The sequence below is a fragment of the Vanellus vanellus genome (assembly GCF_965231255.1).
Source record: "Vanellus vanellus genome assembly, chromosome: 5".
Classification (NCBI taxonomy): Eukaryota; Metazoa; Chordata; class Aves; order Charadriiformes; family Charadriidae; genus Vanellus; species Vanellus vanellus.
Window position 1 is genome coordinate 44,905,000 of NC_138910.1, and position 27,279 is coordinate 44,932,278.

Below are 27,279 nucleotides of genomic sequence, written 5' to 3' on the forward strand. Positions count from 1 at the left end.
TACACCCCATTTTTTGGTCACATAAGTCCCTGTCTGAGCAAAAGAAAATGCCAGATGCTCATGACCAGGATGAAAAATCTCCCATCTGATATATACTGAAGGATTAAATAATGTGGGGGGAAATTGCTGTAAATCTCACTGCATTGCACATGGAAGGATGCTGGCACGTCCCTCTGAGACAGGACTAGTCTCCCCATGCAGTAGGCTGCAGAGACATTTCAAATGCCCGGTCCTCATGCAGAGGTGCTACTAAGAAGCCGTCAGGAAAGAAAAGGAACTGTTGCCATTCTGTGGGTTTTTTTCCCTGCCTTCAAAACATCAGTGGCGTTTTTCCCTCTAGAGGGCAGAGGAGGAAAGAGAGAGAATAAATAGGAAGGGAAAGGAACATGACAGCACTGGGAAAAACTCACAGTGGTTTCGTTAGATACACGCAAATCATGAATGGCTGGAAATGGCGTGGTCCTGAGATGCAGTGCCCAGCTAGGGTGCTCACAGGTCAGGATAAAAACGCAGATGTAGCAATCAGGACAGCAGCTCCATCCTTCCTGCTCTGTGCTCCTGGAGTCAGATAGATTTTTCCTGGTTATTGAAAAACTGGCTTTTGATTTTCTGAGTGCCCATTCACACTTGAAATGGTGATTTTTTGTTAGCTGCTCTGCCGACTCCCTGATCTTGTGTCCACGTGCTCAGCTGGGCACAGCTGCTTTTCAGCTCACCCAGGTGTGGGCTAGCCATCTGCCTGTGCCACCTTGGATGCTCAAATCTTTGCTCCTGCAATGGCTTTTGCATAAAGCTGGCGGAAAAGCCACAGCAGAGCTGTGGGCTGTTCCCAGGCTTGCACCCAGCGCAGTCCTTCCAGTGATCCTGCTAGCCCGATCTGCACCCACTAAGGGGCTCAGCCCATGACATCTCCCCACAGCTTCTCCAGCCATGGTTTTCCCATGCCCTGCTGCTCTGTAGGGCCCGTCCCATATTGAGGAACGTGACTGTTTTGAGAGAAATCCTTTCCCCTCTCTGTTCCCAGGTGATACAGCCGTGGTGCTGTCTTCTCCTGTGCCAGGGCTGCCCTCCCAGCTAACGCACGTCTCCCATCCCCTGGTAGGAAATGGAGTCAAAAGTCTCCGAAGGCGGTCTGAACGTCACCCTCACCATCCGGCTGCTGATGCACGGCAAGGTAAGGGGCTCCTGGTGAGGGGGTTTCCTCACAGCTCCCTCTGCCGCCTCTGCTCTGTTTGTGCCTGAGTCTGGCCAGCCTCATGTGCCGCCTCCCCAGCCCCAGGCTGCCAGGACCCAGTGTCCTCCTCATGCTGATGAGGGAATGGTGGCATGGTGGCATGGTGCTCCTGGCCCCTCTCATGCTTGCCCACCACCCTGTCCTTCTGCTGGGGACAGTGTGCACCAGGTCTTTGCTTCATTATGGGGTTGGGCTAGATTGTCTTCACCTTTTGTAATGCCGATTCCTTTGCGTTTGGATTCTTTTTTGTAGGAAGTTGGAAGCATCATCGGGAAGGTAAGGAGATATTTTAAATGTGTATTTAATGCTATTGTCTGCACCATTTGCTTTTTGTGGTGTGATAGATGCCAGCCACATCTTCCCTGTGATATCCTTAAACGTTTCGTGTGCATGAGCTTGTTGCTGCATTTGTGAGGCAGAAATTATGACACCCCCACAGAGGTCTCAAAGGCCATTCCCCTAAAAAAACCAAACCACCAAACTTACCTAATGCTGTTTCCAGCTGCTTCACTGGGGTGATGAATAGGTGTTTATGATCATGTTGCCCTGATATTTTAATCAAATAGCTTCATTAAGAGAGATTTAAAACTGTCATGCAGACCCATTTAAATTCTGCAACACTTGTCTCTGAGGCCACAGGACACTATTTAGTTTGTGCATAAAAGCTTCACGATGTGCTCTGCTCTACGGTGCTTGCCACGGTGGTTTGGAAAGTCCTAGGTACACAGGATTGTTTTTTTGGTGTTTTTAAAAGGCAGGTTTATGGTGGCAAAGACTTGCAACATGAACATCTTTCTTCTATATACTTGTGCCTTTTTTTTTCCATCAGCCTGTCCAGCCCTGGAAAGAATCACATCTGTACCTGCGTTATATCTGGGTATAAAGATATTAGATCTCTCTATAGATACTAGATCAGAAACTGCTCTTTGAAGCCACTCTGAAATGCTAGCTTTTCTCAGCTTTGGACCAGTTTCTGAGCTTTTTCCATGCTGTTTTCCTCCAAATGGGAGACATAGAAAGGGAGGCGGAGGCTGCAGTTGTGCATTAGTAGCTGTTCTGTCTGTCACGTAATAAAGACACGGGGAGCAGAGCTACCATGGCTTACACCCTCAGCTCTTCAGCTGACCATTGCATGGGGATGGAGGGACAGGCATCACAGAGCTGCCCAAATGTTTGGCTATGTGTTGCCACGTATTACAGAGATGCATGTTTGGAAGGGTTGTTTTGAAGATGGAAATCTCAAATTTTTAGTAATAGCCTGTGTTTCTTCTTATTCTTTCAGAAAGGAGAGACCGTGAAGAAGATGCGTGAGGAGGTTAGCAACCCTGCTCTGTAGAAGGATTTGTAGGAGGAGGGGAGAGGAGTGGGAAGGGCTGTTGGGCTGTCCCGCCCAGCAGCATGCAGCACAGTGGCCAGAGCTGCCCATTGCCCTGTGTGATACATGCGGTAACTCCCAGGCTCAGGACATGACAGCTGGCTGTGCCCAGAGCTCTTCGATCCAGTTTTCTCACTCTGTACTCAAATTCCTATCACATTTAATGGAAATTTTCCAGAGGCAATAATTTGCTCTTAGTGAAACACTGAAATTAAGTCGCTTGTAAGATGCTTGAGTTTGTTCAAGGTCTATGTGCCTGCAGCTACTAAGGAGTTATCAGATCAGTAAGCAACACTCGTCTTTTTAAAAGCAATGACCCCACGAGCTGTTCTTGCCTTGATTGTGTGGGTTTGCATTGCAGCAAAAGACACAAAGTGGATGCTTGGAAACTCACTGTGAGGGTCAGGGTAAGGCAGCACTGGAAGCACCACGGGAGGGCAGGCATGGGAGTTTTTAAGGTTAGATGAGATGTCAAGAGGCTGGCACAGAGGATGATGAGGGACCAGGGCTGGGGCAGGACCTGACTGAGAGGAAAGGCTGCACCTCCAGCACATCTGTGTGGGTTGCTTGGCTGTGGCTATTCCAGGGATGCCCTTCTCTTTCCAGAGCGGGGCGAGGATCAACATCTCGGAGGGAAACTGCCCCGAGCGAATCGTGACCATCACCGGCCCCACCGATGCCATCTTCAAGGCTTTTGCCATGATCGCCTACAAATTTGAGGAGGTGAGCAACATAAGCCCTTTCCCCCAGGAGGGCAGAGTAAAAGGGTCAGCATCCAGACCCTTGGGTGGCCCACCAGCCAAGCAGAGCTCCAGTGTGCCCACTGCTGAGGCCAGCAGTGCAAATGGGCCCAGGTACCTCCAACCCATGGCAGAAAGCCTTCTGGTCATCTCTAACTATGCAAGAACTGAGCTTCAGTGAGCTTCAGAGGTCTTGCAGTTAATTAACTGCAGGGATGCTCAGTGATGCAGCTGCAGACAGAGACCAGCCACAGTCTGGGGGACATGACCCCTCTTTTCTGGCCCAGGGCATTTGGGTTGGCCTGGATGGCAGGCGTCTGGTTGGGTACCAAGGCCTGATGCGTTCCACTCTTCCTTCCCAAGGACATAACCAACTCAATGAGCAACAGCACTGCTACCAGCAAACCTCCAGTGACACTGAGACTGGTCGTGCCGGCGAGTCAGTGTGGCTCGCTGATCGGCAAAGGAGGCTCCAAGATCAAGGAAATCAGGGAGGTAAGTCAGACTTGATTTCATTATTGCATGTAATCACACCTCCTCAGAGCTGATCTGTGACCAAGGGGGGAGCTGTCTTGGAAAGGGGGATCCTTATGCTGCTAGCATCATGCACCATGTTGCTTCCCAGGATGGTCCTGCGGACCTAGGAGCAGCATCCTATGGGACCTTGCTGGTGTGCTGCTGCAGATGCAGGCAGGGCGCTGCATCTGAGCTCGCATGGGGCAGCGCAGCTCTTGGGATGTGCGTGGCATTGGAGCTGGAGCTGACTGCAAGGAAAGGCATTCAGCTGTGGGATTTCTCCTCCTCTCTCTTTCTGTCTCCAGTCAACAGGTGCTCAGGTTCAAGTGGCAGGGGACATGCTGCCCAACTCCACGGAGCGGGCGGTGACAATCTCGGGGACACCCGATGCAATTATCCAGTGTGTCAAACAGATCTGTGTGGTGATGCTGGAGGTACAGTCTGTGACAAAGGGGGTAAAGTACATAGGAAAAAAAGCCCAGCTGGTACCACAACAGTGCTGGGAGCTGTGGAGCGTGTCTCTCGTACCCTTCACCATGTGTTGTCGGACCACTCATTTCCTGGTACCTCCATTTGAAACCCACCCAGTGTATTTTCCCCACCATCTTTGTGTGTTGTTTCTAGAGTCCCACACTGGAAACCTGTCTGGTCGGGTGCCCCAAAGGACATGGTTTGTGTCATAGCACAGGGTGGCTTCTGGAGAGAGGGGTGCCAGAGGAGGCCAGGTGGGCTGGGACAGCCATAACCTGGTGTCCCAGCAGCATTGTTGGAAGGGGATGGGAGCTGCAGCCACTCCACCAATCACCTGGCCTCCTCTGCATGGGGCTTGTGGTGTCCTGTGAGGACCACGGCTGGGAGAAGGAGGCCAATTGCATCACCTGCACTGCAGTACCCAGGGCTGGGGGCTCAAAGCCAGGCTCCAGCAAGGTGCAGTAGAACAGGTAGTGAGGAAGAATGGTGGAGAGTAGGGCCCATAGGGCACATAGATGGGTGTCCAGAGTGGGCTTTTTCTGGGAGAAATGCTGATGAACAGACTTCGAAGATCTCTGGAGAGATGCTGCTGCACTGATGGCTTATTGCCAGGGATGACTGCAGGTACGTGCACCACATCCACACCTGCCACTTCAGGGGCGAAAAGCTCCCTGAGGAAACCCCTCGGACAGTGACATCCTCTTCTCGTGGTGCCACCCAGAGGTGGACAGGCACAGACCTATGACAGGCCCCTCTGCCTTGCTGCACAGCCCACAGACCACTGGCCTTTCAAGACAGGGAGGAGTGTGTTTGCCACTGCAAGAGCTTCAGATGAGCATGACAAGGCCCAATGGAGGTGAAGCAAAACCAAACACATGCAACTTCAATTCAGCATCGGCATGGCTAAGGAGTTGCCATGAGCTACATTACCCACAGCTGCTGGTAGTGATGCTCAGGCAGTTACACTGCTGCCAGAGGAGTGTGATTTTAGCCACATGGTAACCCCAGGTTATTCTCCGGACTGCAGCAGAGGTGAGCCCCAGGTGATGCTTGCAGGTGTGTTACAAAGTCTTCGGTGGCTGCTGTTCTCACCGACCAAAGCAAGGCTTGCTGCCCCTCTGTGTGGCTCAGCACTGGGAAAAACCCATGAGTTTTTTTTGCAGTCTGGAATCTGGGAAGTCCTCTGTCTTTAACAGTTCGCAGAGATGCTCGTTATAACTTTTCAGTCTTAAATTATCTTACTGCAGAAATCCTAGCTCATCCCCCCCAAGATTTGTAGTACAATAAAAGAAAAAGCAGTTTTGTGATTATAGAGGCTGTGCTTTGATCGTACAGCTTTCCTGCAGACCTGTGCTTAGCAGGAAGATTTGAATATGCCACTTGGCTACAAGTGGACATCTAGAAGAATGTACAGAAAAAATGAAGAATTTTCCATGAGATAGTGTAATTTATATTGCCTGTCTTTACATAGCAGTAACTGGGTCATTTTACTTTGGGTAGAACCAGGAGGCTTTTATCTGAAATCTCTCCTGATCCCTAGAAACTTCCAAACTTTTATGGCCTGTTATGTTCAAGAGAAAACCAACAGAGATAACTTGGGTGAGAAGATCCTGTGCACTGTGCAGCAGGAAGCGTCACTACAGCTTGATGTGCATCACTACAGCTCCTGCTCAGACCTACGCAGGTACTGGTCAGGCCACAGCAGGGAAGAGCGAGATGTCCTGACCATCTGGAGTGGGGCTGCCCCAGGTCACACTGCCCCAGGAGGAGCGCTGAGAGTGCATATGGGTCGGTGCCTCTGCTGCTGGCATCTGTCTGGCTGCTCACACGGACTGCTACCACCATGCAACTCCAGGATAAGATCTCTGAAAATGCTGGTGTTGCCATCTGAGAGGGGTTTCCAGCCTCTGGCTCCTCCGGAGTTCAGCACCCTGGCCAAAGTGATTGCTGCCACTTGTCCCACTAGAGCATGGGAGGTCTTGACCACAATGATGGTTGGTGCCTTGCAGCATCTGCTGAACAGCCATCCATGTCCCAGCTTGGATGGTGATAGACTAAACCAAGTCCTGAAGGTGACCTTTTTCCAGCAGTGAGAAAGATGAGAGAGGAGTAAAAGACCTTAAGCATCATGCTGGGTCTCTCAGACAGGCTGCTCACTCCTCCTGATGCCCGTGCTCACAATGCCATGCCGCAGCTCCTTGTGTTCAGCAGGGCTGGTATGACTCTGGGGTGGGCTGTTGACATGCAAGAGCTCTCAGGCTGCAAAGAAAGCCACCGCACGAGGAGGCTTATGGCATCCAGGGATGAAAAGCCTGGTCTGTGGGTGTACTTCCCCATCTCACTGCACCTTGAGGGTCTCCTTGGGGTGTTTCGAGGAGGGCACTGCATTCCGGCGTCAGGCTTGAGTCTAGACCAGGCAACACAGTTTGTGGAGAGCAGAACAAAGGCAAAGGGAGGCATCAGAGGTCTGGGAAGCAATTCAGGGGGCCGTGCCTTGCCAGGGGATCTCCTGTACCCGAGGTTGTCCTCGTTGTCCATTAAACACCCCCTGTGTTCTCCTGTCCAGAAACGCGGTTTGCCTGGTACGGGTGTTGCTGGCGGCGGCCCCGGGGGCCGTGCTCTGTCGGGTGCTTTCTAACGCTCTTTTTGCCGCCGTTTCAGGAAAGCTGTTCTAATGTTCTCTCTCCCTCTCCTTGTCCCTTTTCCTAGTCCCCACCAAAAGGTGCCACCATTCCCTACCGCCCAAAGCCCGCCTCCACCCCTGTCATTTTTGCAGGTGGTCAGGTAAGAGCCGACCCGCTTGCAGCCTCCACTGCCAACCTCAGCCTTTTACTGCAGCACCAGCCGCTGCCCGTTAGTGCACTCAGGTTTCTTGCCTTCTGACTTGCATGGTGTCATCCCATCCATTGCGTGCCACGGCAGGTGGACTGAAAGCTCTTTGCAGAACCACTGGCAGTTTGCAAACCTGGGCAGCCAGCTTAGCTCCTGTGCTGGCTGCTGAAGGATAAGGAAAGGGCCAGCCCCAGGAGACAGGGTGTTAGCTCTGCTGGGCACTTGTGCACCAAGAACAAGGTGGAGTTTGCTTCATTAGACCCAAATTCAGTATTTGCCAACAGTTACCACTGTGAAGGAGAAAATGAGTAAAGCCTCATTGAACAAGAGGCTGTGACCGTGCTCTCACAGCGGCTGCAAGTGTTTATTTTCCAATTAAAAATAACTCTACATAGTTGTGATTGATCTGAGATAAGAAGGGCTCGTCCTAGCCACTCCAGGACCGTGCTGAGCCTCTGTTCAGGGCAGCCTCCGTGAAAGGGTCATCCGCATCACTGGTGCTCAGCGAGTTCGGGTGCTGCTTCCCTAAAAAAGGCCATAACCCCTGCTGCAAAGCTGGGTCTCAGCTCTGCCCACAGGAGAGTCTGCATTGCATTGCCTTCAGTGACATTGTGCAGTGCTTGGTCTGTAGGCTTGCAGTCATGATGTGATATTTCTAGCCATCCTTGGGAAGATTTTTTCTTTGCAAGATAGCCGTTGCACACACATACCATGGGAGCTGGTGGTTGTTCTGCAAACAAAAATCGGCTCCCGCAGCATGTGATTTATGAAACCAGCAGTTGAGCATGTGGCTGTTTTCAAAGAGGGGACTTGAACCCTTGCTTTTTCCACCTCATCTACTCACCTCACTGGGTGATTGAGGACCTGCTTGTAGATCTCATCATGTTGTGGTGCACCAGTATTAGCAGGAGAAGTACTTTCCCAGGAGCTCCCAGCACATGGGTAGAGCCAGCACCACGAAGTTACAGCTAATGCCATCCAGAGCGGCACCACACAAGTTATTTGGTTTCTCCCCAACCATAATAAATAGCAGAAGGGCAAACTAAGGCTGGGAGCAAAGCCCAAAGCACAGGCTATTTCAGGCAGTGTGCTGAATTAGCATCTCTTAGTCATTGCCAGCATAGGGAGGAGCATAACATTTGGTCCGAGCAGCCGTCCTGAAAAAGAGCTTTGAGTCCAGCTTCTTGGTGAACTTATCTTCTCAAAAGGGAGAGTAATACTGAGGTCGCCTTTCTCCTGCTGGTGAACGGTTGGTGTCTTGCACAGAAGTGACACTGTGGGAAGAAGCGACCATCTCAAATGAGACCTCTTCCCTGCCGCCCCTGAAAGAGCGCTGGCAAGCCCCTGGGCTCTACCCGAGGAGTGGCACAGGGCACGTGGGCAGAGGACAGGAGGTGACAGCGGTGCTGCGAGATGCTTTGGGGTGGGTTGAACCTGCAGTAGGTCGGTAAGCTGAGGGACACGGTGGCTGATGGCAGCTGCCAAAGGGATCAGCCCCGTTGTTTGTGTGCAATGTCAGCCTCTGCAGAAAGCCAGGGGTCACACAGGCGGGTGCTGTCAGAGTTGGGTTGCATCTGTCCAAGACACCTTCCTGCCTCTAATTAGATTTTTCTAATCAATTGTTCTAATCAAAAAACAATGACCAAATGATACTACCACAAAGAGTGAACTTTTTAGAGCAGGCTCTGCCATGTCCCCATGGGCACACCAGTCCTCATTGTGCCAGGATGCCGGCAGCCACTGGGACTGCCATTTCTATGTGTGGAGCTTTGCCTCCTTCCTCCTACAGGATTTTGGGGATTTTCCTCACACAAAGCACTTTGCTGTTTGCAAACAATGCGGAAAAATTGCAGGAGTTTCAGAGAGGTTTTTTCCTTTTTCTTGGCTATCTTTACTCTCCCTTTTTAAAATGTTATCCATCTCTTTTGTCATTTCTTTCAGAATCATCTGAATAATGTGTCAACCAGTGGGATATATTTTGCTAGCTGGTTAAGTCTTAAATATTGGGCTCTCCAGTGTCTGGCTCTTTACCCACAGTGGTGCTTGTTTTCAGGTTCTTTACAAAAAGACAGGATTGCTACAAACAATGTTAAAAACACTAAATAATTTGCCTGACAGACATCTGCATGTATTTGTCAATTATAGCTGGTGAAAGGCATTGTAATGCAGGCAGCCTGTCCCTGAGCCCTCTCCTCACTTGGTGAGACATCAACACCACACTGCCCAGCTGGCTTTCTGCACGGCAATGCCTTTAACCCCAACAAAGCACTGGGATATACTGGGTAGTGTAAAGAGTGTTGAGTTGTGCACCTGAAAATATGGAGAGACTCATTGCACTGGCTTGCTTCCTAGGATCACACTTAGGTGCGAAGGGCAGTAGTGATGTTACCATGCATCTGCTACACAGATAATTCTGGTTTGATGAGTATCTTTTGTACCAGTCTTCCTGCTCCATGCAATTCTGTCACCTTTAAAGGGCCATTTCCTTCCTTTTGGAAATGCCAACCTGACGCCAAGCCCTTCAAGTTAGGTGGCCCAGTGTGCTCTGGCTTTGATTGGAGGGATGCATCTCCCTCGGTCTCCCAAGTATTTACTGCCCCAGCGAATTTAACGCAGCACAGGGAGGCTCTTCTCCTGGGCTAGCCAGGGGCAACTGCTTGTTGTGCGGAAAGTGCTTCCCTCGTCCCCTCCAGCCTCAAAACCAAGCCGGTTAAGTCAAAATTCAAATTCCCACACCTTGCTTTCACCAGCAGTGGAGCGCAGGGAGAGGTATGCCAGTGGCATAATGCTCAGCTCCCCATGCTCAGTTATCTGGGGGTAGCGCATGGTCCTGGGCAGGGCAGGGTGGGGGCTGAGCTCCTCTTTAGGCTCTGCATTAACAGCATTTATCCCACGTCAGGCAGAAAGGAGCAAACCCTGGGGACAGCAGTCCCTGCGGAGAGGCATGGGGCTTTTCTGCCACCTCCTGCCAGCCCTAATAACGTGTTTTTTTTCTTTTGCAGGCCTATACAATTCAGGGACAATACGCTATTCCACACCCGGATGTGAGTTTTACCCTAATTTTTCTTATACCCTTTTATGTCACCTGCATGCTACCGTTAATTCACATAATATTAATATTAGACAATAATATTAATAACATATTTTCAAAGTAACTGGCCATGTGCAGTTTCTGTAATACCTTGAATAGCCTTTTAACCTGTTAGTGCTAAACTTCATTAATTCTGAGGACTTGGCCTGATGCTAAATTGTTTGCGTTGTTCAGTGCTATCCCTTTGTTCTGAGAGAAACTATAGCGTATGCATTTTGTGCCTCAAAATGATCAAAATAAGCAAAAAAAGGGAAAAAAAAAGACTTTCCCCTCTATTTCCCCTTGTCCTTAAAATGTTGGTAAGCCAAGGGCTTATATAGGTGCTGAGTGCCTTGTTGGGGTGGGAAGAAGACAGAACTCCAGCGGTGCGTGTTTTCCTGCTTGAAGCCTGGCCAGGGGGACATGCCTTTTTGGGTGTCCTCCTCCAAGTGACTCAGAAGCAGGTGCTGAATCTGGGCAAAATGCCACCTGTGCTCCCCTGGAGGGATGGAGACGATGGACGGTCGCCCTCCATGCTGCTGGATCTTACCTTGCCAAGGGCTCTGTGCCTCCTTGGGGGAGGTGGACCCCAGACTGAAGCAGTCACCCTGGGTTTGACAGCTGTCTCACTGGGTTTGGCTCTCTATCGCCCAGGGGTAGCATCGCAGGCACGGTCCCTGCTTCATTTCACGCCCCTTGGTGTGGAGACAGGTGCCACTCAGACTTGCAGCACAGATGGGTTTTGCTGATGCTTGGGTCCTCCCTGCTCACGCTGGGCTCCCATGCCTGGGGATGGTCAGGGAGCCACAGCACATTTGCTGGGGGGACATGTAGGGAATGGCTGCCGGCATGTCTGCATGTGAAAGTACAAACAGAAGTAGAAAATTAGTCTATTTTAAATTCTCTATGAAAAGCAGCAGTGAAGCACTGCAATGCCAGCAGCTCCTTGGTGGCAGCAGACAGCAGCTCGGCTTCAGGGGTCATCATGGCTGATGTGTGCTGGGGAGCTCTTGGAAAAAGCTGGGATTTTCTAAATGTGTTTCAGAGTGGATAAAGTACCTGATGAGTCCCACTGCAGAGGCCTCTTCTTGCTGGCACACCTGTGAGTCAGGGGTCCACAGTGGGGGCTGACCACAAAGTGCCGCTCTGGGGATGCAGCTTAATTGTAAGTGGTGTGGTCTGGGTAGAAAGCCTTCTCCAGCTATCCCACACATGGGAAGAGTATGATGTAGGTCATTGTTCCTCTTTCTGATGGGTGTGTTGGGTATTACTTTTTGTATGATTAAGAACAGGGCAAGGCTGTTTGATACCACGAATGCACGCTTCCTGTGGGAATGGTTAGGACCTGTAGGCTGGATTTTGATCTTAGGAGCAGTGCTTTCACCCCATTTAGTGGAGTCCAGGCTTTGGCTTTCCATGGGACACCTGTACTGTGAATAGCCTGCTGTGGTGGTTGCTTGGAAATATTCTTAATTGTGTGTGCTTCACTTTTGCTCCCTAAGAAGGATATAAATAAATACACCTGCATATTTAGCGAGGGTAGATCAATATATTCTTTGTCCCAGTTTTGCTTTGCAAGTGGTGGCAACAGCTTAGTGTTTTCCTTTTTATTATATTCCTCTGATTGACAGGAATAAAATATATTTAATACATTTGCTGGCTGCGCTCTAGCCTATTCCCAGCAGATTTGCTGAGACCTGGAAAAAGTTGTTCATACAGGGTCCATGCTTACATCCTTACTGTCGTAGCTGTCTCACAAGGATTGATCATTTTAAACAATGCTCAGTGCAGAAACCAGTCCTGAACATGATTTTAGGACATTGCCCCTGCTCTCACAGGTGTCTGTGTTTAGTGGATGCCTTTTGCAGACCCATGGCTCCAGAGTGGGCAGAATTTTGCATGCCAAAGCTAAAATGTGAGCTCATGCCTTGATTTTATTCCCTGGGAAAAACAAAACAAAACAAAACAAAACAAAACAAAACAAAACAAAACAAAACAAAACAAAACAAACAAAACCAAAACAGGTCAGTGAGAGTTTTGGCTCAGAAAGTGCTTCAGCATTGCCCGTGTACTCGTAAGCCATTCGGGATGTGATATGTAGCTATGGTGGGAGATAAAAGGATGGCCATGACATCCAGGAGTCAGGGACATTTGGCAGTGAAATAAATGTCAAGCACAGGAATGCTCTCAAACCAGAGCATCACTCCTGGATATGCATCAGGCTGGCAGCCAACAAAATGTAACTGGGCACTGGTGTGGGTGCCTAGTGGTGCTCAGCATGGCTGTACACTGGTCCCAGTCCTGTCCTGTCCTGTCCCTCCTAGCAGTGCCAGTGGGACAACTCCCCTCTGGTCTGTGGGGACAAACAGAGTTTGAAGAAATGGTCTCAAGGCTTTTCCAGAAAATGGGAGAGAAGGCATTTTTTGCACTGAAAGCATTCACGTAGCAGTTTTCACTTTTCACGCCTAGGCGTCGCCATCCTCTCCTCTTGCAGGCTTTTTTCATTGCTGTTATTATGGGTGTTTACTAAATAACATTATCCTAACTATGTTTTAAAAATATGCTAGATTAGAATTAGAAAGGATTTTGGTATTTTCCCCATCGTGTGAAAGCAGGACCCCTCTCCCAGGGCACGGTTAGTGCTCCTCAGCAGTGCTGGCAAAGAGGCAGGAGGTTTCTTCTGGAGTCCTGCCGGTGGGATGTGTTGTAACTAGGAGCTCCTCAAACAGGGCATTTCTGGGTTTAATTTGGTAGAAAACAGGAAAGTTCTTAAATTAAAAACCAGTGGCATGCCCGGTCCTGTCTGGACCTGATTGTGTTTTGTCAGGAACCCATCATAGCACGCCCTCAACTTATTTTCAATGCTGCACAGGGAGAGATGTGCACATGCCTCTTCTCATGGGGTGGTGAGGCCTCTCTCCCAAGCCAGCGGAGGCTGGAAGTCCTCACATCTCTGCCAGGGCAGGGCTCCCTCAGGTACCTCTCCAAGGACTTGCAGATATTTCACCTCCCCGCTACCTTCCTTCAGTCTCTCCCCCAATGTGCTCAGCCCCTTGGGTCTGCTCTCTCCAGCGCTTTCCCCTCACTGCTGCTGGCCAGACCTCCCCATGCTCCTTCCCCAGCCATGCTGCAGGAGCAAGGAGGTTTTTGAGTATTGTTTTCCCCAAAATGTGGAAATCGTAACTCCTGCCTCTTCCTCACTGGGGAGGGGATGGGTGCATTGAGCGGTTTGCATTTAGGGGATGATGCGATTCTGGCAACCCTCTGAGCAACCGTGAAATCGCTGAGTGGGAGGTGATAAAGACCCTCCCTCCTGCTCCCTGCTAGACTTCAGCCCAGTTTGATTTGTTTTCTTTTGTTTTATTGTTGTTTTTATTTTTTACTTTGGAGCAGTAAAACAGAGCACAAAATGTATTCCAAACAAACTCCTCTCTATGCAACTGCTTCTTGATGGGGCATAAATACCTACCCAGCACAAGAAGGGATACAAGGATCTGAAATACCTACTGGTCATGGCTGAAGCCCGTATTTCCCTGTACTGCTAAGGGGCTGGCGCTCATAACGAGCTGATGTTAAGAGGCGCAGTTTGTCTGTCTCCCAGAGGTGTTTCCCATCAGAGGCTCAGCACGAGAACATTTGCTGCAGGGGCAAGTGGTCGTGATGCAGCTCCAGCAGCTCAAAGAGGGTCTTCTGGCTGCTGGCACATGATGGCCACCAGCCTGACAGTGCCTTTGAGATCGCTCCTCTACTCTAAAGCTACCATGAAGCGAGCAGCAGCCTCTGGTCACAGGTTGCAAAGCCCCAGGGGAGAAGGCAGCGGCTGGAAATGCCGTAGGCAGCAGCCCTGCCACTGCTGCAGGAGCCAGCCATGCGCTGAGGCGGCCGCTCGCTCACGGTGAAGGAGCTGAACTGTCTGACGAGGGGTGGAAACTAAGAATGGGCTTCTTGCTGGTATCGTACTTCAGACCCTGACCAAGCACTTCTGCAAAAGATTTGGGCTTTATTGCATTTTACCCAGGCCAAGTCCTTCTGCAAATGTTTTTGCCATGTCTCATCATGGCTTCCTGGTTTGTTTTTTTTTTTAGTTTATTTTCTTTTTTTCCTTCCGTTATAATTTTGTTCTTGATTTTTGGTGTGACTTGTTGTACTCTATGACAATAACCTTCTTAGCTCTAATGTCCCTCCTACCCCTCAGCAGTTGACCAAGCTCCACCAGTTGGCTATGCAGCAAACCCCCTTTACTCCCCTTGGACAGACCACCCCCGCTTTCCCTGGTACGTACCCACACGCCCTTTCTAGATATCCTTCTCTTCTTACCTGTAGAGTTTCTCTCTCTTTCTAAACTCATGCTATTTAATGGAAACAAGCAGGACAAGTAAAATTGAAGTTGCAATGTCCACGGGGAGAGGCTAACAGGGAGACAGGACAGATGTTTTGGGGGTTATGGTCCTCACAGGCGAGCTCTCAGCTGTTAACCATGTACGCCTGGACTGCTTCTGTGAAGCCACGCTTACCTTGCTCCCAGCTTTGCTGGCTTTCCCACCAGAAGCGATGAGTGCCAGTCCCATCCTTCCCTGCTCAGAGGAGGTAGCATCCCCTGCCATAGGCTGATCCAGACCCTGGTGGTACATCCCCACTTTCCCAGGGGGAACATCTTGGCGCCAGCCAGGGATGCTGCAACAATGTCTGCGAGGAGCAGCGCTGAGCCGGGCAGGATGCTACCCCTGTGCTGGGGAGAGCGATGGGAAGGAGCTGCGGCCGCAGGGAGTTGTGTGGACGGGAGGACAGCCAGACATGGCATGGCTCAGCAGCCTCGTCCCCAAGGCTGGTGTTTTCACGGTGACCTGGGAAGCAGATAGAACACAGGGGATGGAGATACTTAAAGTACTTTTGTTTACTTGGTCGTCAAAGTGCCGGTTGGAAATGCCTTTTCTGACAGTATGTTCATCATATTTTGAGCTTCTAGATGAAGTGACATTGCTTATCTCCTCGAAGGCAAAAGCATTAAATCTGTTTCTTCTTTGCTCTTCAGGAGAAAAGCTGCCCTTACATTCCTCCGAAGAAGCTCAAAATCTGATGGGCCAATCATCAGGTAAAACACAAAGCTACAGGGAAATAAGCAGGCTTCTGTTGAAATATATTTCTTAAATAGGACTGTGCCGTTATTGTGCTCCTAGATAAACTGTGGTATTTGTGGAGAAGACTGCAGGTTTTCTTGGTGGGCAGGGAGAGACCAAGCAGCACTGTGCCTGCCATCCTCCTTTGTACAGCATGTCAAAAGAAAAGTGCCTGGAGTTTATTGCCTAGTTTTTTTGTTTGTGTATAAGTGCCATCCGTGTAATGGAAAGACATTAGAGTCATCACTCTTATTTTTTCACTTAATTTTGCATAAACTTTTCTCAGAAACAGGAGAAAAATGCCTGTGGGAACAGAAACAAGACACAGTTTTAGCCATCTCCAAGCCATTTGGGGTGAGCTGCATTTTTAGTGGGACAGGACCCTAAGGAGCCAAAGCATGGCTGTAATCTTGGAGAAATTTTGATGTCAAATATCAGAGAACCACAGAATCACGGAATGGTCAGGGTTGGAAGGGATCTCTGGAGATCATCTAGTCCAACCCCCCTGCCAGAGCAGGTTCACCTACAGCAGGTTGCACAGGACGGCATCCGGGCGGGGTTTGAATGTCTCCAGAGTCAGAGACTCCACCTCTCTGGGCAACCTGTTCCAGTGCTCTGCTACCCTCAAAGTAAAGAAGTTCCTCCTCATGCTAAGATGGAACTTCCTATATTCAAGTTTATGCCCGTTACCTCTTGTCCTATCACTGGGCACCACTGAAAAAGACTGTTCCCATCCCCCTGGTACTCTCCCTTTAAGTATTTTTAAGTATTGATAAGATCCTCCCTCAGTCTTCTTTTCTCCAGACTAAAAAGACCCAAGTACCTCAGCCTTTCCTCGTAAGAAAGATGTTCCAGTCCCCTAATCATCTTTGTAGCCCTTTGTTGCACCCTCTCCAGCAGTTCCCTGTCCTTGAACTGGGGAGCCCAGAACTGGACACAATACTCCAAATGTGGCCTCACCAGGGCAGAGTAGAGGGGAAGGATGACCTCCCTCGACCTGCTGGCCACGCTCTTCTTGATGCACCCCAGGATGCCATTGGCCTTCTTGGCCACAAGGGCACATTGCCGGCTCATGGTCATCCTGTTGCCCACCAGGACTCCCAGGTCCCTTTCCACAGAGCTGCTCTCCAGCAGGCCAGCCCCTAACCTGTATGGTTACATGCACATTCATCCACATGTGCCAAATGTGCTTATATTTTATAACCTACTGTTGTTTAGAGGAGTTATCGTGAGACCTGGTGGCTCACAGGTGATGTGAGTCAGACCTCCCCTGGTGCTCTGTGGCCAGCCAGAGTGCATCACGTGCATGCCTCGAAAGAGTCTCGAGACATCACCTCACTGTGAAAGCAAATGTAGCCCAAGTAAATAGACCCCACAAGACTATAGCAAAAATAGATTTCATTATACCAACCTGCACATCCTTTTTTTCTGCATGCCCTGTTTTGCCTTTAGCGGTTACCCATGGCACTAATCCTTCCCTGGCTGAGCACATGGATTCCTCCCATTACAGCCATCGGACTGCATGTGCGTATCAGAGGGGGAGGATCTCGTATGCTAAAATAAACAATCTCCAGGTAATGGAGAAGGATGCAGCCATTTCTGTATGGCCATCGTGATGCATAGGGTGATGCAGTGCCACGGCTTTCAGCAGCAGAGGTTGGGATACCTGTGCCCTGGGGGACATGTCTTTGCGTTAGGTGCAGTCCATCTGTCCCTAGACTTTGAGAAGGCTTGGCATGAAAGATGGTCCCGGGCTGGTGAAATGTCTCTTCCAGTGCAGTGTGCTGTAAAGTCAGCATTAAGCATGGCTTTGTGCAGGCTTTGGCATTAGTATACCCAGCAGAGGTGAAGGAGGGTGAAGGGATGCTGAGTGGAGGATTTACATCCCCATCTGCTGCATTTCCCCTCTTCTGTGTGCTCCCAAGTGAAAAATGTGGTAAAGAGACCTCCTGCAAGCAGATGCCTGCATGATGTACCCAGGTGTTGCGTCTCTGTAAGGCAGGTGCAGCTGGGAAGCTGCATTTCGGAAAGCATAGGAATCATGCAAGAGTGCATTGGAGATACCTGATGTTCTTCTTTCCAGGGGTGATGCTGAAATGGGATTGCAACATAAATCTTCACTTTAGTATTTTAGAAATCTTGCTTTGACAGTGCTGGTACCCAGACAGACATCAGTTCAGACCTGCTGGGTTTTAAAACTTATGTGGCTGTTGCTGGCAAAACTGGATGGGAGCTCCTCTTCCGTGGTGTAGAGGGCCTTGATGGAATGCAGACCAGCGAAACTTGGCCATTGCTTGGAGGAGTTGCTCAGCGTGGTCAAGGCAGTGGCATAGTGGCATGCAGCATGAGGAAGCTCTGCTGTATTGGGTGACTAGGAATTCAGTGCTGCTGCTGTCTTGTGTTGTAGCAGCCCAGCACTTCCAGTCTTCTTGTACTTCTTTTCTCTGCACCCTCTTATTCTGCACAAGTGTCTTGGACTCTCTCACACACTGCTCTTAAAAGCCTTCCTCGGTAGTTCATATCATATGAATAAGGGTTTTTTTTTTTGTGATTACTGCAAATTCCTGTTAGCCACCAGACTGCAGACATCTGCAAGACGCCTGTCTTGCAGATTTGCAATAGGACATCCCTGCTTCAGGACTGAGGTGATTTGATATGGAAACCTGTGGGAGAGGCAGGCTTTGACCTGGCCTAGGAGTGTTACGGCATGCTTTCCTCTTACCTCTGGAGCTGCATATACAGGGTAGCCTGCTGGCTCCAGCCTTTCCCACCATGGAGTGCCCTCCCTGGTGCAGGAGAGGCTGGGAAGAAGCATATTGTTGCCTTCACTCTTTGCCGTGTAATTTTGTAGGGAAGCAGGCTCTAAAGCTCCATACTGTTTGCTGTGCTTTCCATTAGGAGTAAGAGGCACCATCAGTCCTGGGCCCAGGTACCATGCACATCTTAGCAGTCTGGCTTAAACTCAGTGTGTTAAGTCTGTGAGGCTTTAACTTGCAAAGTACTTTGCGGGCTGCTCAGTGCTAGCACTGCTGGATCCCCCGGGGAAACCAGTTTTGTGGCGCCAAGCTGCTGTCGTAGCTAAGTGGCTCTGTGCTGCTGTGTCCAGAGAGGGATGGAGGGAGTGTGGACAGCCCTTCCACTGGCAGGCTGTCTGCCTCTAGGGTTGGGTTTCCCAGGCAGCAAGCTGGTTGCTGCTGTGTGGAGGAGGCAAGGTGCTTTTCCCACTTCTGTCAGACCCTCCCCAGCGATGCTGCAACCTTGCGCTGTAACGCACCCTCCTCTGAAGCCATTCCCAGTGGAAGGATGGAGGGTGGAAAGCGAGGAATTCATGGGGGGCACCTGCGAAGCCGGCTTGAGGAATGCAGGGAAAGCTGGCACCCAGCTCCAGCAGAATCAGGTAGCAACCATCTTCCTCCTCCTTGTACCAGAGTGTGTGATCCCCTTCCCCTCCCAGCCCTGGAGCAGGATGCAGCCTTTGCAGTGTTGACTGTTGCGGGAAAGCAGCAGAGCTCCACCACGCTGCCTCTGCAAGCTATAACCATTTTCCCTTGCATATGCCCAGGTTTGGATGCCAGTCCCCCGGCCAGTACTCATGAACTCACCATTCCCAATGATGTAAGTAAATCCAAGTGCTTCCTCGGTATGTGTATGTGTATATATATATATATATATTTAAGTTGCGGGCATATGACTGTTAAATATGTTTAGAGATGCCCCTTCACCAGGTTCACTCATGCTTTGTGCAGTCTGTTGGAGATCAGCCTGCAGCATAAAGCACTCCTTGGACTTTACCCCATCGGTAGCTTTCCTAGGTACAATCCTCCTTAATGATCCTTTTCCCTTTCCAAGTGAACTCAGTGCTCATGAAACACACCTAGTTGACAGCACTGGGAAGGGGAGAGAGCTCCCGAGCCAGCCCTGATTAAACTATAATAGCTTAGCCTAGCACTGACAGATCTGAAATGATGTTTCAGCTCAAGTGTAGTTACTGGGCGGGAGGGAGGGTTGAAGAGAAGGTAAGCAAATACTGTTTCTGATACCACAAAGTGCCACACAAGCGTCTGAAGGGTGGTGCGTCTCATCTTAGTACTGGTGGCAGGCAGCTTTTGGGTCTTACTGAAGGAGGCATTGTGGTAAAGTGGATGTTGGACTGGGATATTTGCTGGGAGGAGGCTGGAGTCACTCCGGGCACTGGGTGATGCGAGGAGAGTGCTTGGGGATGCTCAGGTGGGAGGAGGAGGGATGGAGAGCCCAACACAGCTGGCACCTGGATCCAAGGGTCTCACTTGCTTCTGGACTGGCCCACTGGTTCCATGCGTTGATAGCCAGCCTGCGCTCAAATCAGGATCAGGGCAAGCGGCCACATGACTTCCGGTCTCTGTCCCTGCCTCCATCACCTACAAGCACCTTCAGCCCATCCTCATCAGGAGTTTCTGAATTGGGTCTGGCGGCTGTTGCCACTTCTTCCTGCTGTTCACTAACGCACAGCAACGCAAGGGAGGGACAGCGAGCCTGGTTGCAGCTGCTGGGCACCTCCGCTCCTCCGGGATGCATACCCAGGCCTCCTTCTACCCAAGAGACATGGCAGTAAAACAGCTTCTGAGCATCTGCTGGATGAAACCCTTGGAGACGCTTCACCCCAGGGCCAACCCCTATGGGAGGGCTCTGCAGAGGACCCCGTGGGAGATGGCGGCAGGGCTGATTGTGGGCCTCCTTCTATCAGTCCAGCAAGGGACCCCCTCCAGGAGGCTGCAGGGAGCTCTGCAAGCGCTCCTGAGGTTGGAACAGCCACATCTGTCAAGCATGGGGGGCCATGGCCCTGGCAGCAATGATAGCATCTTCAGGATTATCAAGTGACCCCTTGCAAAGGGGCCTTTCCTCCCCTTTAATGTGTTGAAGGACCTGCCACGGGACCTGGGAGCACTCAGAGATCAGCTCTCATCAGACCTGCGCAACATTAAATGTCATCACCCACATCTTTCTACCTGCTGAAAAATGCCTCCTTAGCTCTGCCTCCTGTTGTTTTGAAGGCTCTTAAACACTCACTGCCACCTTCCCTGGAAGTGGAGGACAGGTTTGGGTTTCTTAAAGCAAAGGGTCTACAGGTTTGTTTTAGTGGTTTACATCAGCTTGTGGTTGCACTGCAGTTCAAGGAAATCGGATTATATCCATCCTATCGCTCCTCTGACTGACAGGAGAAACTTGAATGCTGTGCAGAGATGCTTAGATGTTGCTGAACATCTCTCCAAATAGCTTTGGCTCCCTGGGTTTCTCCAGCAGTTTCCTGGATGTAAGGGATTTTCATGTGCTGAAACACGTCTGAGTTATTTCTGCACTGTGAAGACCGGGATGGGTGACCATTGGGCTGAACATCCCACTGCAGCCCCTGAGATAGCTGATACCCTTCCAGTGGTGCAGTGGGGTGTATATTCAGGTCCATATGGGAAAAATCCCATGGTCTGACAACAGGACCAGGGAACATTTGGAGGAGTAGTTGTATCCACTTCTAGTCTCCACTTCTACAATGACGGAAATCCAGCAGATGCCAAGATGAACATCCCACATATAAAATTCCCAGGTGCGACCTTGGAAAGGAACTTAAATGCTGATGGCCAAGAAGGGCATGCGGAAACACCTCATGCCTGTGTTTGTAAAGCTGGACATCTTGGCATGTGTTGCCAAGCTGCGGAGGTGCTTGGGGGAACCATAGTTTGATGCACAAATGAACGAGAGTGAAGATGAAGACCGTTGAGGAAATTCAAGCCACTGAGAAAATTCAAGGGGTGGGCAACTGAGGAAATTCAAGCCTCCAGCTGGTTCATGTTTCTTCACAAGAGTGTGAACGACATATTTTTAAGTAGGATTCTCTTCTGCTGGTGCCGCAGCCATGTGGTGCTCTCCTGTCAATGATGCGCATGCCAGCAAGCCCTTGCTTTGCACTGAAAGAGCTGAAGTGGGTAACAGAGGCAGTGAGGGTGTCCCAGCAGGGTAGAAGCAGCGTGGGATGGGGTGAGCAATGTGAAGCTATCAATGGTGTGTGGCTGCACCAGCTGATGAGGGGGCTCTTGGGGTTGGGCTGTCCCTGGGAAAGGTGGCGGGCTTGTTTTCTTCTGGTAACACATCCTGTATAACCACCATCAGGTTCGCTGTGATTGGCAAAGGGATAAGTGAGGAGCACAGTCTGAAACATGACTTATTCCCATCCTTGCAAAACATTGACCAATTATTAGACCATGAAAATTATAATTATCAAAATGAGCCCGTTATAACACCTCGCCCTTTTTGAAGCCCTCTGAGATGCTGGGCATCGTGTGCAGATAATTGAAATTTGCAATTTGCCCCCCAATGAGGAGGGCAGGGCAAGCTGCTGGACACGTCCTGGGAGGACTGTGCTCACATGCAAGCGGGATTCACCCCTGGGCTGTCCCTCTCCTGTTCTCATGAGCATTAAGGTCACTCACGCCCCAGGGCAGAGGGAGGAAGGCTTCTGGCCGGAGCCATGCAGTTGTGCTCACGTCCCACCAGTGACTGCCACAGCTCTCACTTCTCAGACGTTCCCTCCGTGCTTTTTTTCTAGCTAATAGGCTGCATAATTGGACGCCAAGGGACCAAAATCAATGAAATTCGGCAGATGTCAGGAGCACAGATCAAAATCGCCAGCGCCACGGAAGGGTCATCGGAGCGCCAAATTACCATCACAGGAACCCCTGCAAACATCAGCCTTGCTCAGTACCTCATCAACGCCAGGTGAGACCCCCCGCCAACCTCCGCCGCCTCCTGCCACAGTCAAACCCATCCTGCTGGCATGGTGGGAGCAGCACTCGCTCCTGGCACTGCAGGCCAGGAGGGGCTTCTTGAGGCCATCTGGGATGGATGGTGGCTTGCTGAGACCTCTGACCGGGGACCAGATGTCACCAGCAGGACCTCTCCCCCCAGCTGGCACTTTGGCTGGGAACTGGGAGCTGCTTCACTGCCGGTGGAGCGGTCGCGGGTTGCGCCGGTCGCCTGCCCATCAGCCACCCTCGCTTGTGGATTTTGCCTGCGGGTGGGCAAAATCACCACCGTCTTTCCCTGTGGATGAGGCAGGGGATGGGAACGGGGACGGGGACGGAGCTGAGCCAGTGGTGGGAAGGCATCACTTGGGACCTGCTCGCTGGGATCCCAGCATCTCTTACTGCCACCTCAGAGCCTCTTCCATGTGCTTCCAGGCTTCTCAAAGGCTTTCCTCCATCCAATGAAAATAATCAGTCCAATAAACGCAAGACATGGGAATGGCCTGATTGCTTCCTTTTCATGCTAAAAAGTTTGGCGCAGCAGGACTTTGCAGGGGCAGAGCGCTCCCAACACCACCTCTGTCCAGGGGGTGATGCTGCCTGTGCATGGGGGGGGCGGAGGTTGGGCAAGGGACTGCAAGGGGAACGTACAGGGGAGGTGTAGCTGGAGAGGGGTTGGGGACCTGCTCCGTGCCAGCGGTGAGCCGTGTCCACGATGCTCACACAGACCTGTTTGCCTGCGCCTATGGACTCATGCACGGGGACCTTAAGGGGAGGCAGGGCCTTTTGCTGGCTTCGCGCCTGCCTGGCACATCCGTGCAAGCTGAGGCCATCCACCCATCTGTGCCCTCCGTCGTGGGCAGAGTTGGTGCCGCACCAACGGCTGCTGACAGGGTCCTGAGGACAGGGGGCTGTTGACGGCGACTCCGACGTTTGTTGGCAAGTGGGCTGGGAGCATCGGTGAGGTCTGTATGTGCTTTCTCCTCCTTGCACCCAACCCACCTCAGCCCCAACCCGCAACAGACCTCCACCATCCCATCCTGCCCTGTTGCCCCTCTGCCCACACCCATGGCACCTCTCCAGCCGCTCAGGAGAGGGACGGGGCCGGCCCCACACCTGTGGGCACGGCCACACGTCTTTCCCTGCAGCTCCTTGCCAATCCCCCCCACCTCTTGAGACAACAGAGAAAGAAAAGAAAAACGAGCAGCTCTTCATTACTGGGAAGGGCTGGCTGAGCTGCAGCCTGTGCTGTGGCAGAGGCAGAGATGACCTGGCAGCAGGCAGGATAGGGCACAGCTCAGCTTCTCCCATGGTTTCAAAAACCAGAGCAAAACGAAGAAGCCAGGGGAGCTGGGACATCCGCCTCACCTCTGTGAGAGGGATGCTGGTAGAAGTGAAGCCGTGTGATGGGATGTCTCCTGCCAGCACACCTGGTGGGTGGCACCTCTGACACAATGCGGTGCCAGGGATGGGCATTACCCAGCAGCAGCAAGGAGAAGGCAAGGCAGCCGGGCATTGAGCTGGCTCTGTGCTCCAGCTCCCTGTGCCCTCCACGGGGACCTCCAAGGCCCATACGCCCAAGCCATTCGGGGATGCTCTGCGCCCAGAGTGGGGTGTAGGCAAGAAGAGAAGTGCTGCCCTGCAGGGTCTTCGTTTTCTTTTCTGCTCCAGTTATTAAGTGCTTGTTTTTGTCTTCCCCCACCCCTCTCTCTGCCCCTGTCTATTCTAGGCTGACGTCTGAGGTCACTGGAATGGGCGCACTCTAATTTCCACCCACCATCCTCCACTCCGCACCACCCGACCCTCTCCAGCCACCGGCACTCCACCCAGCCTGTACTGCCTGTACATTTACCGTCTTCCCTTTGCCTCCACAGATACTCTTTTCTTTACTAACGAATATATATATATCTATAAATACGCATATACACACACTGGAACATTTCTTTACAAGCTCTTTACTGTGCTCCTGAGGCTGCTCCCAAACTCTTTGGTTATGGTCCTTGTTTTCAGCGTACGGTGTTATTACTTCATCTGCTTTTCAGGGGACAGGGAGGGGGGTTGGGATTTTTCCACTGGCGAGACTTCAGAAGATGACAGGGTCTCTAGTGTCAGTCTAGCGTAGCTACTTACACGTTTGAATTGACATTGGCAGTACTTGCTGTAGCCTATGGACATATGACGCCACCCAGAGCTGTGCGTGCTTCAGAGTACTTACTTTGGCCACCCTTCTTCCTTTGATGCTCCCTCTTTGTTCCTTTGCTTGTCCTGGCTCACCTTTGCAACTTCCCTGTCCTCATGGTAAAGCGTAGTTTTCACCCCGTGTTATGTGGGAAGCAGAACGTGCAGGAGCCAAACCAACATGCCTGCACGGGTTCACTTGCAGACTTCTCTCTTTGCAACATGGCAGGGTCCAGACAAGCCATTTTTCATACTAAATGAAGGGAATCTCTCGCTCTCTTTCACACACACACACACACACACACAAATGGTCCTCTTTTTTAACTTATGAGCAACTGAAAGTGGGAAGAATTTAGCTGTACGGGATTCACACCCCCAGGGGCCTTTGAAAGCACTCTTTTGACAATCCCCATGAGCAAAACCTTTGGACGATAGCTCAGGAAGCTCTGTGAGCCGGCTGTGTTTGTCATTGTTTGTGTTCAATAAATGTCTGTGCAGCTCTGCTACCAATGGGCTCCGACTGTTCTTCTCCTGGGTGGCCCCGCCATCTCCAGCCCCATCCTTCCCTCTGCATCCTTCCACACCTTTTTGGCTGCTTGGAGGGAAATGGGGGTTGTATACAAAACTTCATTATTATTATTATTATTATTATTATTATTATTATTATTATTATTATTATTATTATCAGCATCATCAGCACCATCAGCATCATCAGCATCAGCATAATTTTTCATTTTATTTAGAGAAGGTCCCCATGACCGATGCACTTCCTGAATGATTCTAAGCTTTCTTTTTTTAAAAGGGAAGGTACTTGGCTTGCATAATGCTTTGGTTTTCCCTAAGATTAATTTACAAGTTATGGTGTGACAACAAACATCTATCACTGTCCCCTTGTCTGGGCAGATCTGCCATGTCTGTGTCCCACACCCTTCCCCAAGACCCTCTATGCCCAGCCCTGCCTTCTCCCTCCAGGCTTTACTTCTCTCTCCTACCTCTCAAACAGGGAAACAAATATATTTTCCATCTGTGAATTTCCGTATGGTACATGTTTTTCTCATATTGCAAATGAAGGAATCATGATGCACCATGTCCCCAAGCAGCTAAAGCAGCCACACGATACATGTGTATGTATACATGTACATGCTGCTCTGTAGCACACGGGAAATATATTGTTTTTCCAGGTGAGCCCCAAGACTTTATGGCCTTTCCCTCTCTTCCGCCCCTAGTGCCGGCAGGCACCACTGGCAGCTCTGGGATGCTGGACCGCTTCTCCTCTTGTCAGCAGCACTGACTGCTCAGCACTCACACAAGGCTACGATGGGGACTCTGGGTGATGCCACCGCATCAGTGGAGCCAGGGATGGGTAGGGAGTTATGGTCTCCAGCTCGGCAGCTGGCAGGGATGATAGCATGGCTCAGAGAGGGCAAAGGGAGTGAGTTTGCTTGAGCAAGACATCCCGTGCCTGCTATCTGCGTGTATCAGGCAGCATCACCATCCCATAGAGATCCATTCCCCTAGCCCAGGAGCCCACTGTTGGCAAAGTTCCAGAAAGGTGGATGTGGCTGCCATCTCCTGCTGCTCTCCCAGACAGTTTGAATTCAGCTGTGCCTTTCAAGTGGTGCAGTAGCCAAACATGCTCAAGCACATTCCCTTAACTCCCCATCCAGGGCAGCACAGATGCTTTGGGCAGTGCTATGGGGGTTCAGGTGGAGGCAGTAACCTCCCCTGGCAGCAGCCCCTCCTTTTATTCGTGCTGATGCTGGAGGAGGGGGCTAGCCCAGGCACCAAAGGTTGCCTACCTCAAGTTGCTGACTGGCCAGAGCAAGCACAGAGCCACCTGCCAAGGTGGTAAGTCAGCTGTGGGCAACTGGCACTACTCCTCCTCTCCTGTTCCTTACTCTGGTCTAGCACAAGTATTTTTCTTGTTGAAACAGCAAAATATCTGTGTGTGAGACCCAGTATGAAAATAACCACCCGTCAGCCTGCCAAAGCCACCCCAGCAGCCTGGGTGCTGAGTCTGGCGCACCTGACAGCCAGCAAAAACTCCACATCCCACTGCCACCACCCTCAAAGCAAAGTGATGGCAGCCAGTGGCCTGGGGTTATGCCACCCTCAAAGACAGATGGTACCTAGAGAGAGCCAGCCCATCCCACCGTGGTTCAGCTCTCCCATGGGGCTGTAGCACAAACCATAGCATGAGATCTTGTAGTTGATGGAGGCACATGGAAAGCAACCAAGGTGCATGGCAGGAGCAGCCTGCCTCTTTTGCACTGCTTGCTTGTCACGCAGGAGAACTTTGAAGTTCTGGCACACAGGGTGCAGCCAGAAATCATGATCAGCAGCATGTCAACCAAGACTAAGAAGTCCATCACAAGCCAACGCATTTGTGGGTTTCGTACATCTGTTAGGCGCTTATGCCCTGAGAAAGGCAGGGGACCTTAATAGTGTTCTAATTGCAATGAATGTGGAAATGGCTTTGCACAGAGACCTGCAGTTTCTGCAGATTGCAGCTGCCCTGAATTTCTTTGCTGTGTCCATGCTGTGCTCCCCACACTATTCCCTACCTCCACTGAGACAGCACTTCCCAAAATAGCAAATGCCAGATTGGTCTGCCAGATGCAACTGAGCTCAGCAGCTACTAGAGAGGAGGAGCAGACTGCAGCAATACCTCTACACCCGTCTCCATTGCCACTGAACCTGCAGATAACATGCCCCTCTGGGTACCATCCCCATCCCAGCCCGCTGCAATGTGTCTGTCTCCCAGCGAGACTGTGCCTGCCAGTAAAGCCACCGCAGGAATTGATGGTGAAGGAGGGGGGGGTCAGATATGAGCATTATTCTGGCATCAGGCAGGTATCCGAGCTGCCTGTAAAGCCACATGCTGCAGCAAGGACCTGGGTTCATGGGAAGCCATTCCCCATGGCTCCGGGGAATGGTGCACAGGGCCACAGGGGAGCAAGGGACCGTCCCAGC

General features: G+C 51.0%; 1 protein-coding gene across 9 annotated transcripts; it reads left to right on the top strand.

Moving 5' to 3' along the window:
- Positions 1-1,102: 1,102 nt before the first annotated feature.
- On the top strand, positions 1,103-23,894 carry PCBP3 (poly(rC) binding protein 3; the record flags this gene model as incomplete). Of its 9 annotated transcripts, none has more annotated exons than XM_082484251.1 (13): positions 1,103-1,174; positions 1,487-1,510; positions 2,517-2,549; positions 3,216-3,332; positions 3,713-3,844; positions 4,171-4,320; positions 7,046-7,189; positions 10,171-10,212; positions 14,434-14,512; positions 15,271-15,330; positions 18,918-18,970; positions 21,933-22,102; positions 23,858-23,894. In XM_082484251.1, 13 exons carry the CDS (start codon positions 1,106-1,108, stop codon positions 23,892-23,894), a joined length of 1,110 nt encoding a protein of 369 aa, XP_082340377.1. The 9 variants fall into 9 exon arrangements, with proteins under 9 accessions (XP_082340377.1, XP_082340379.1, XP_082340380.1 ...); XM_082484253.1 differs by having other exon boundaries at positions 4,171-4,299; positions 7,046-7,120; XM_082484254.1 differs by having other exon boundaries at positions 1,106-1,174; positions 4,171-4,299.
- Between the last annotated feature and the right edge of the window lie 3,385 nt (positions 23,895-27,279).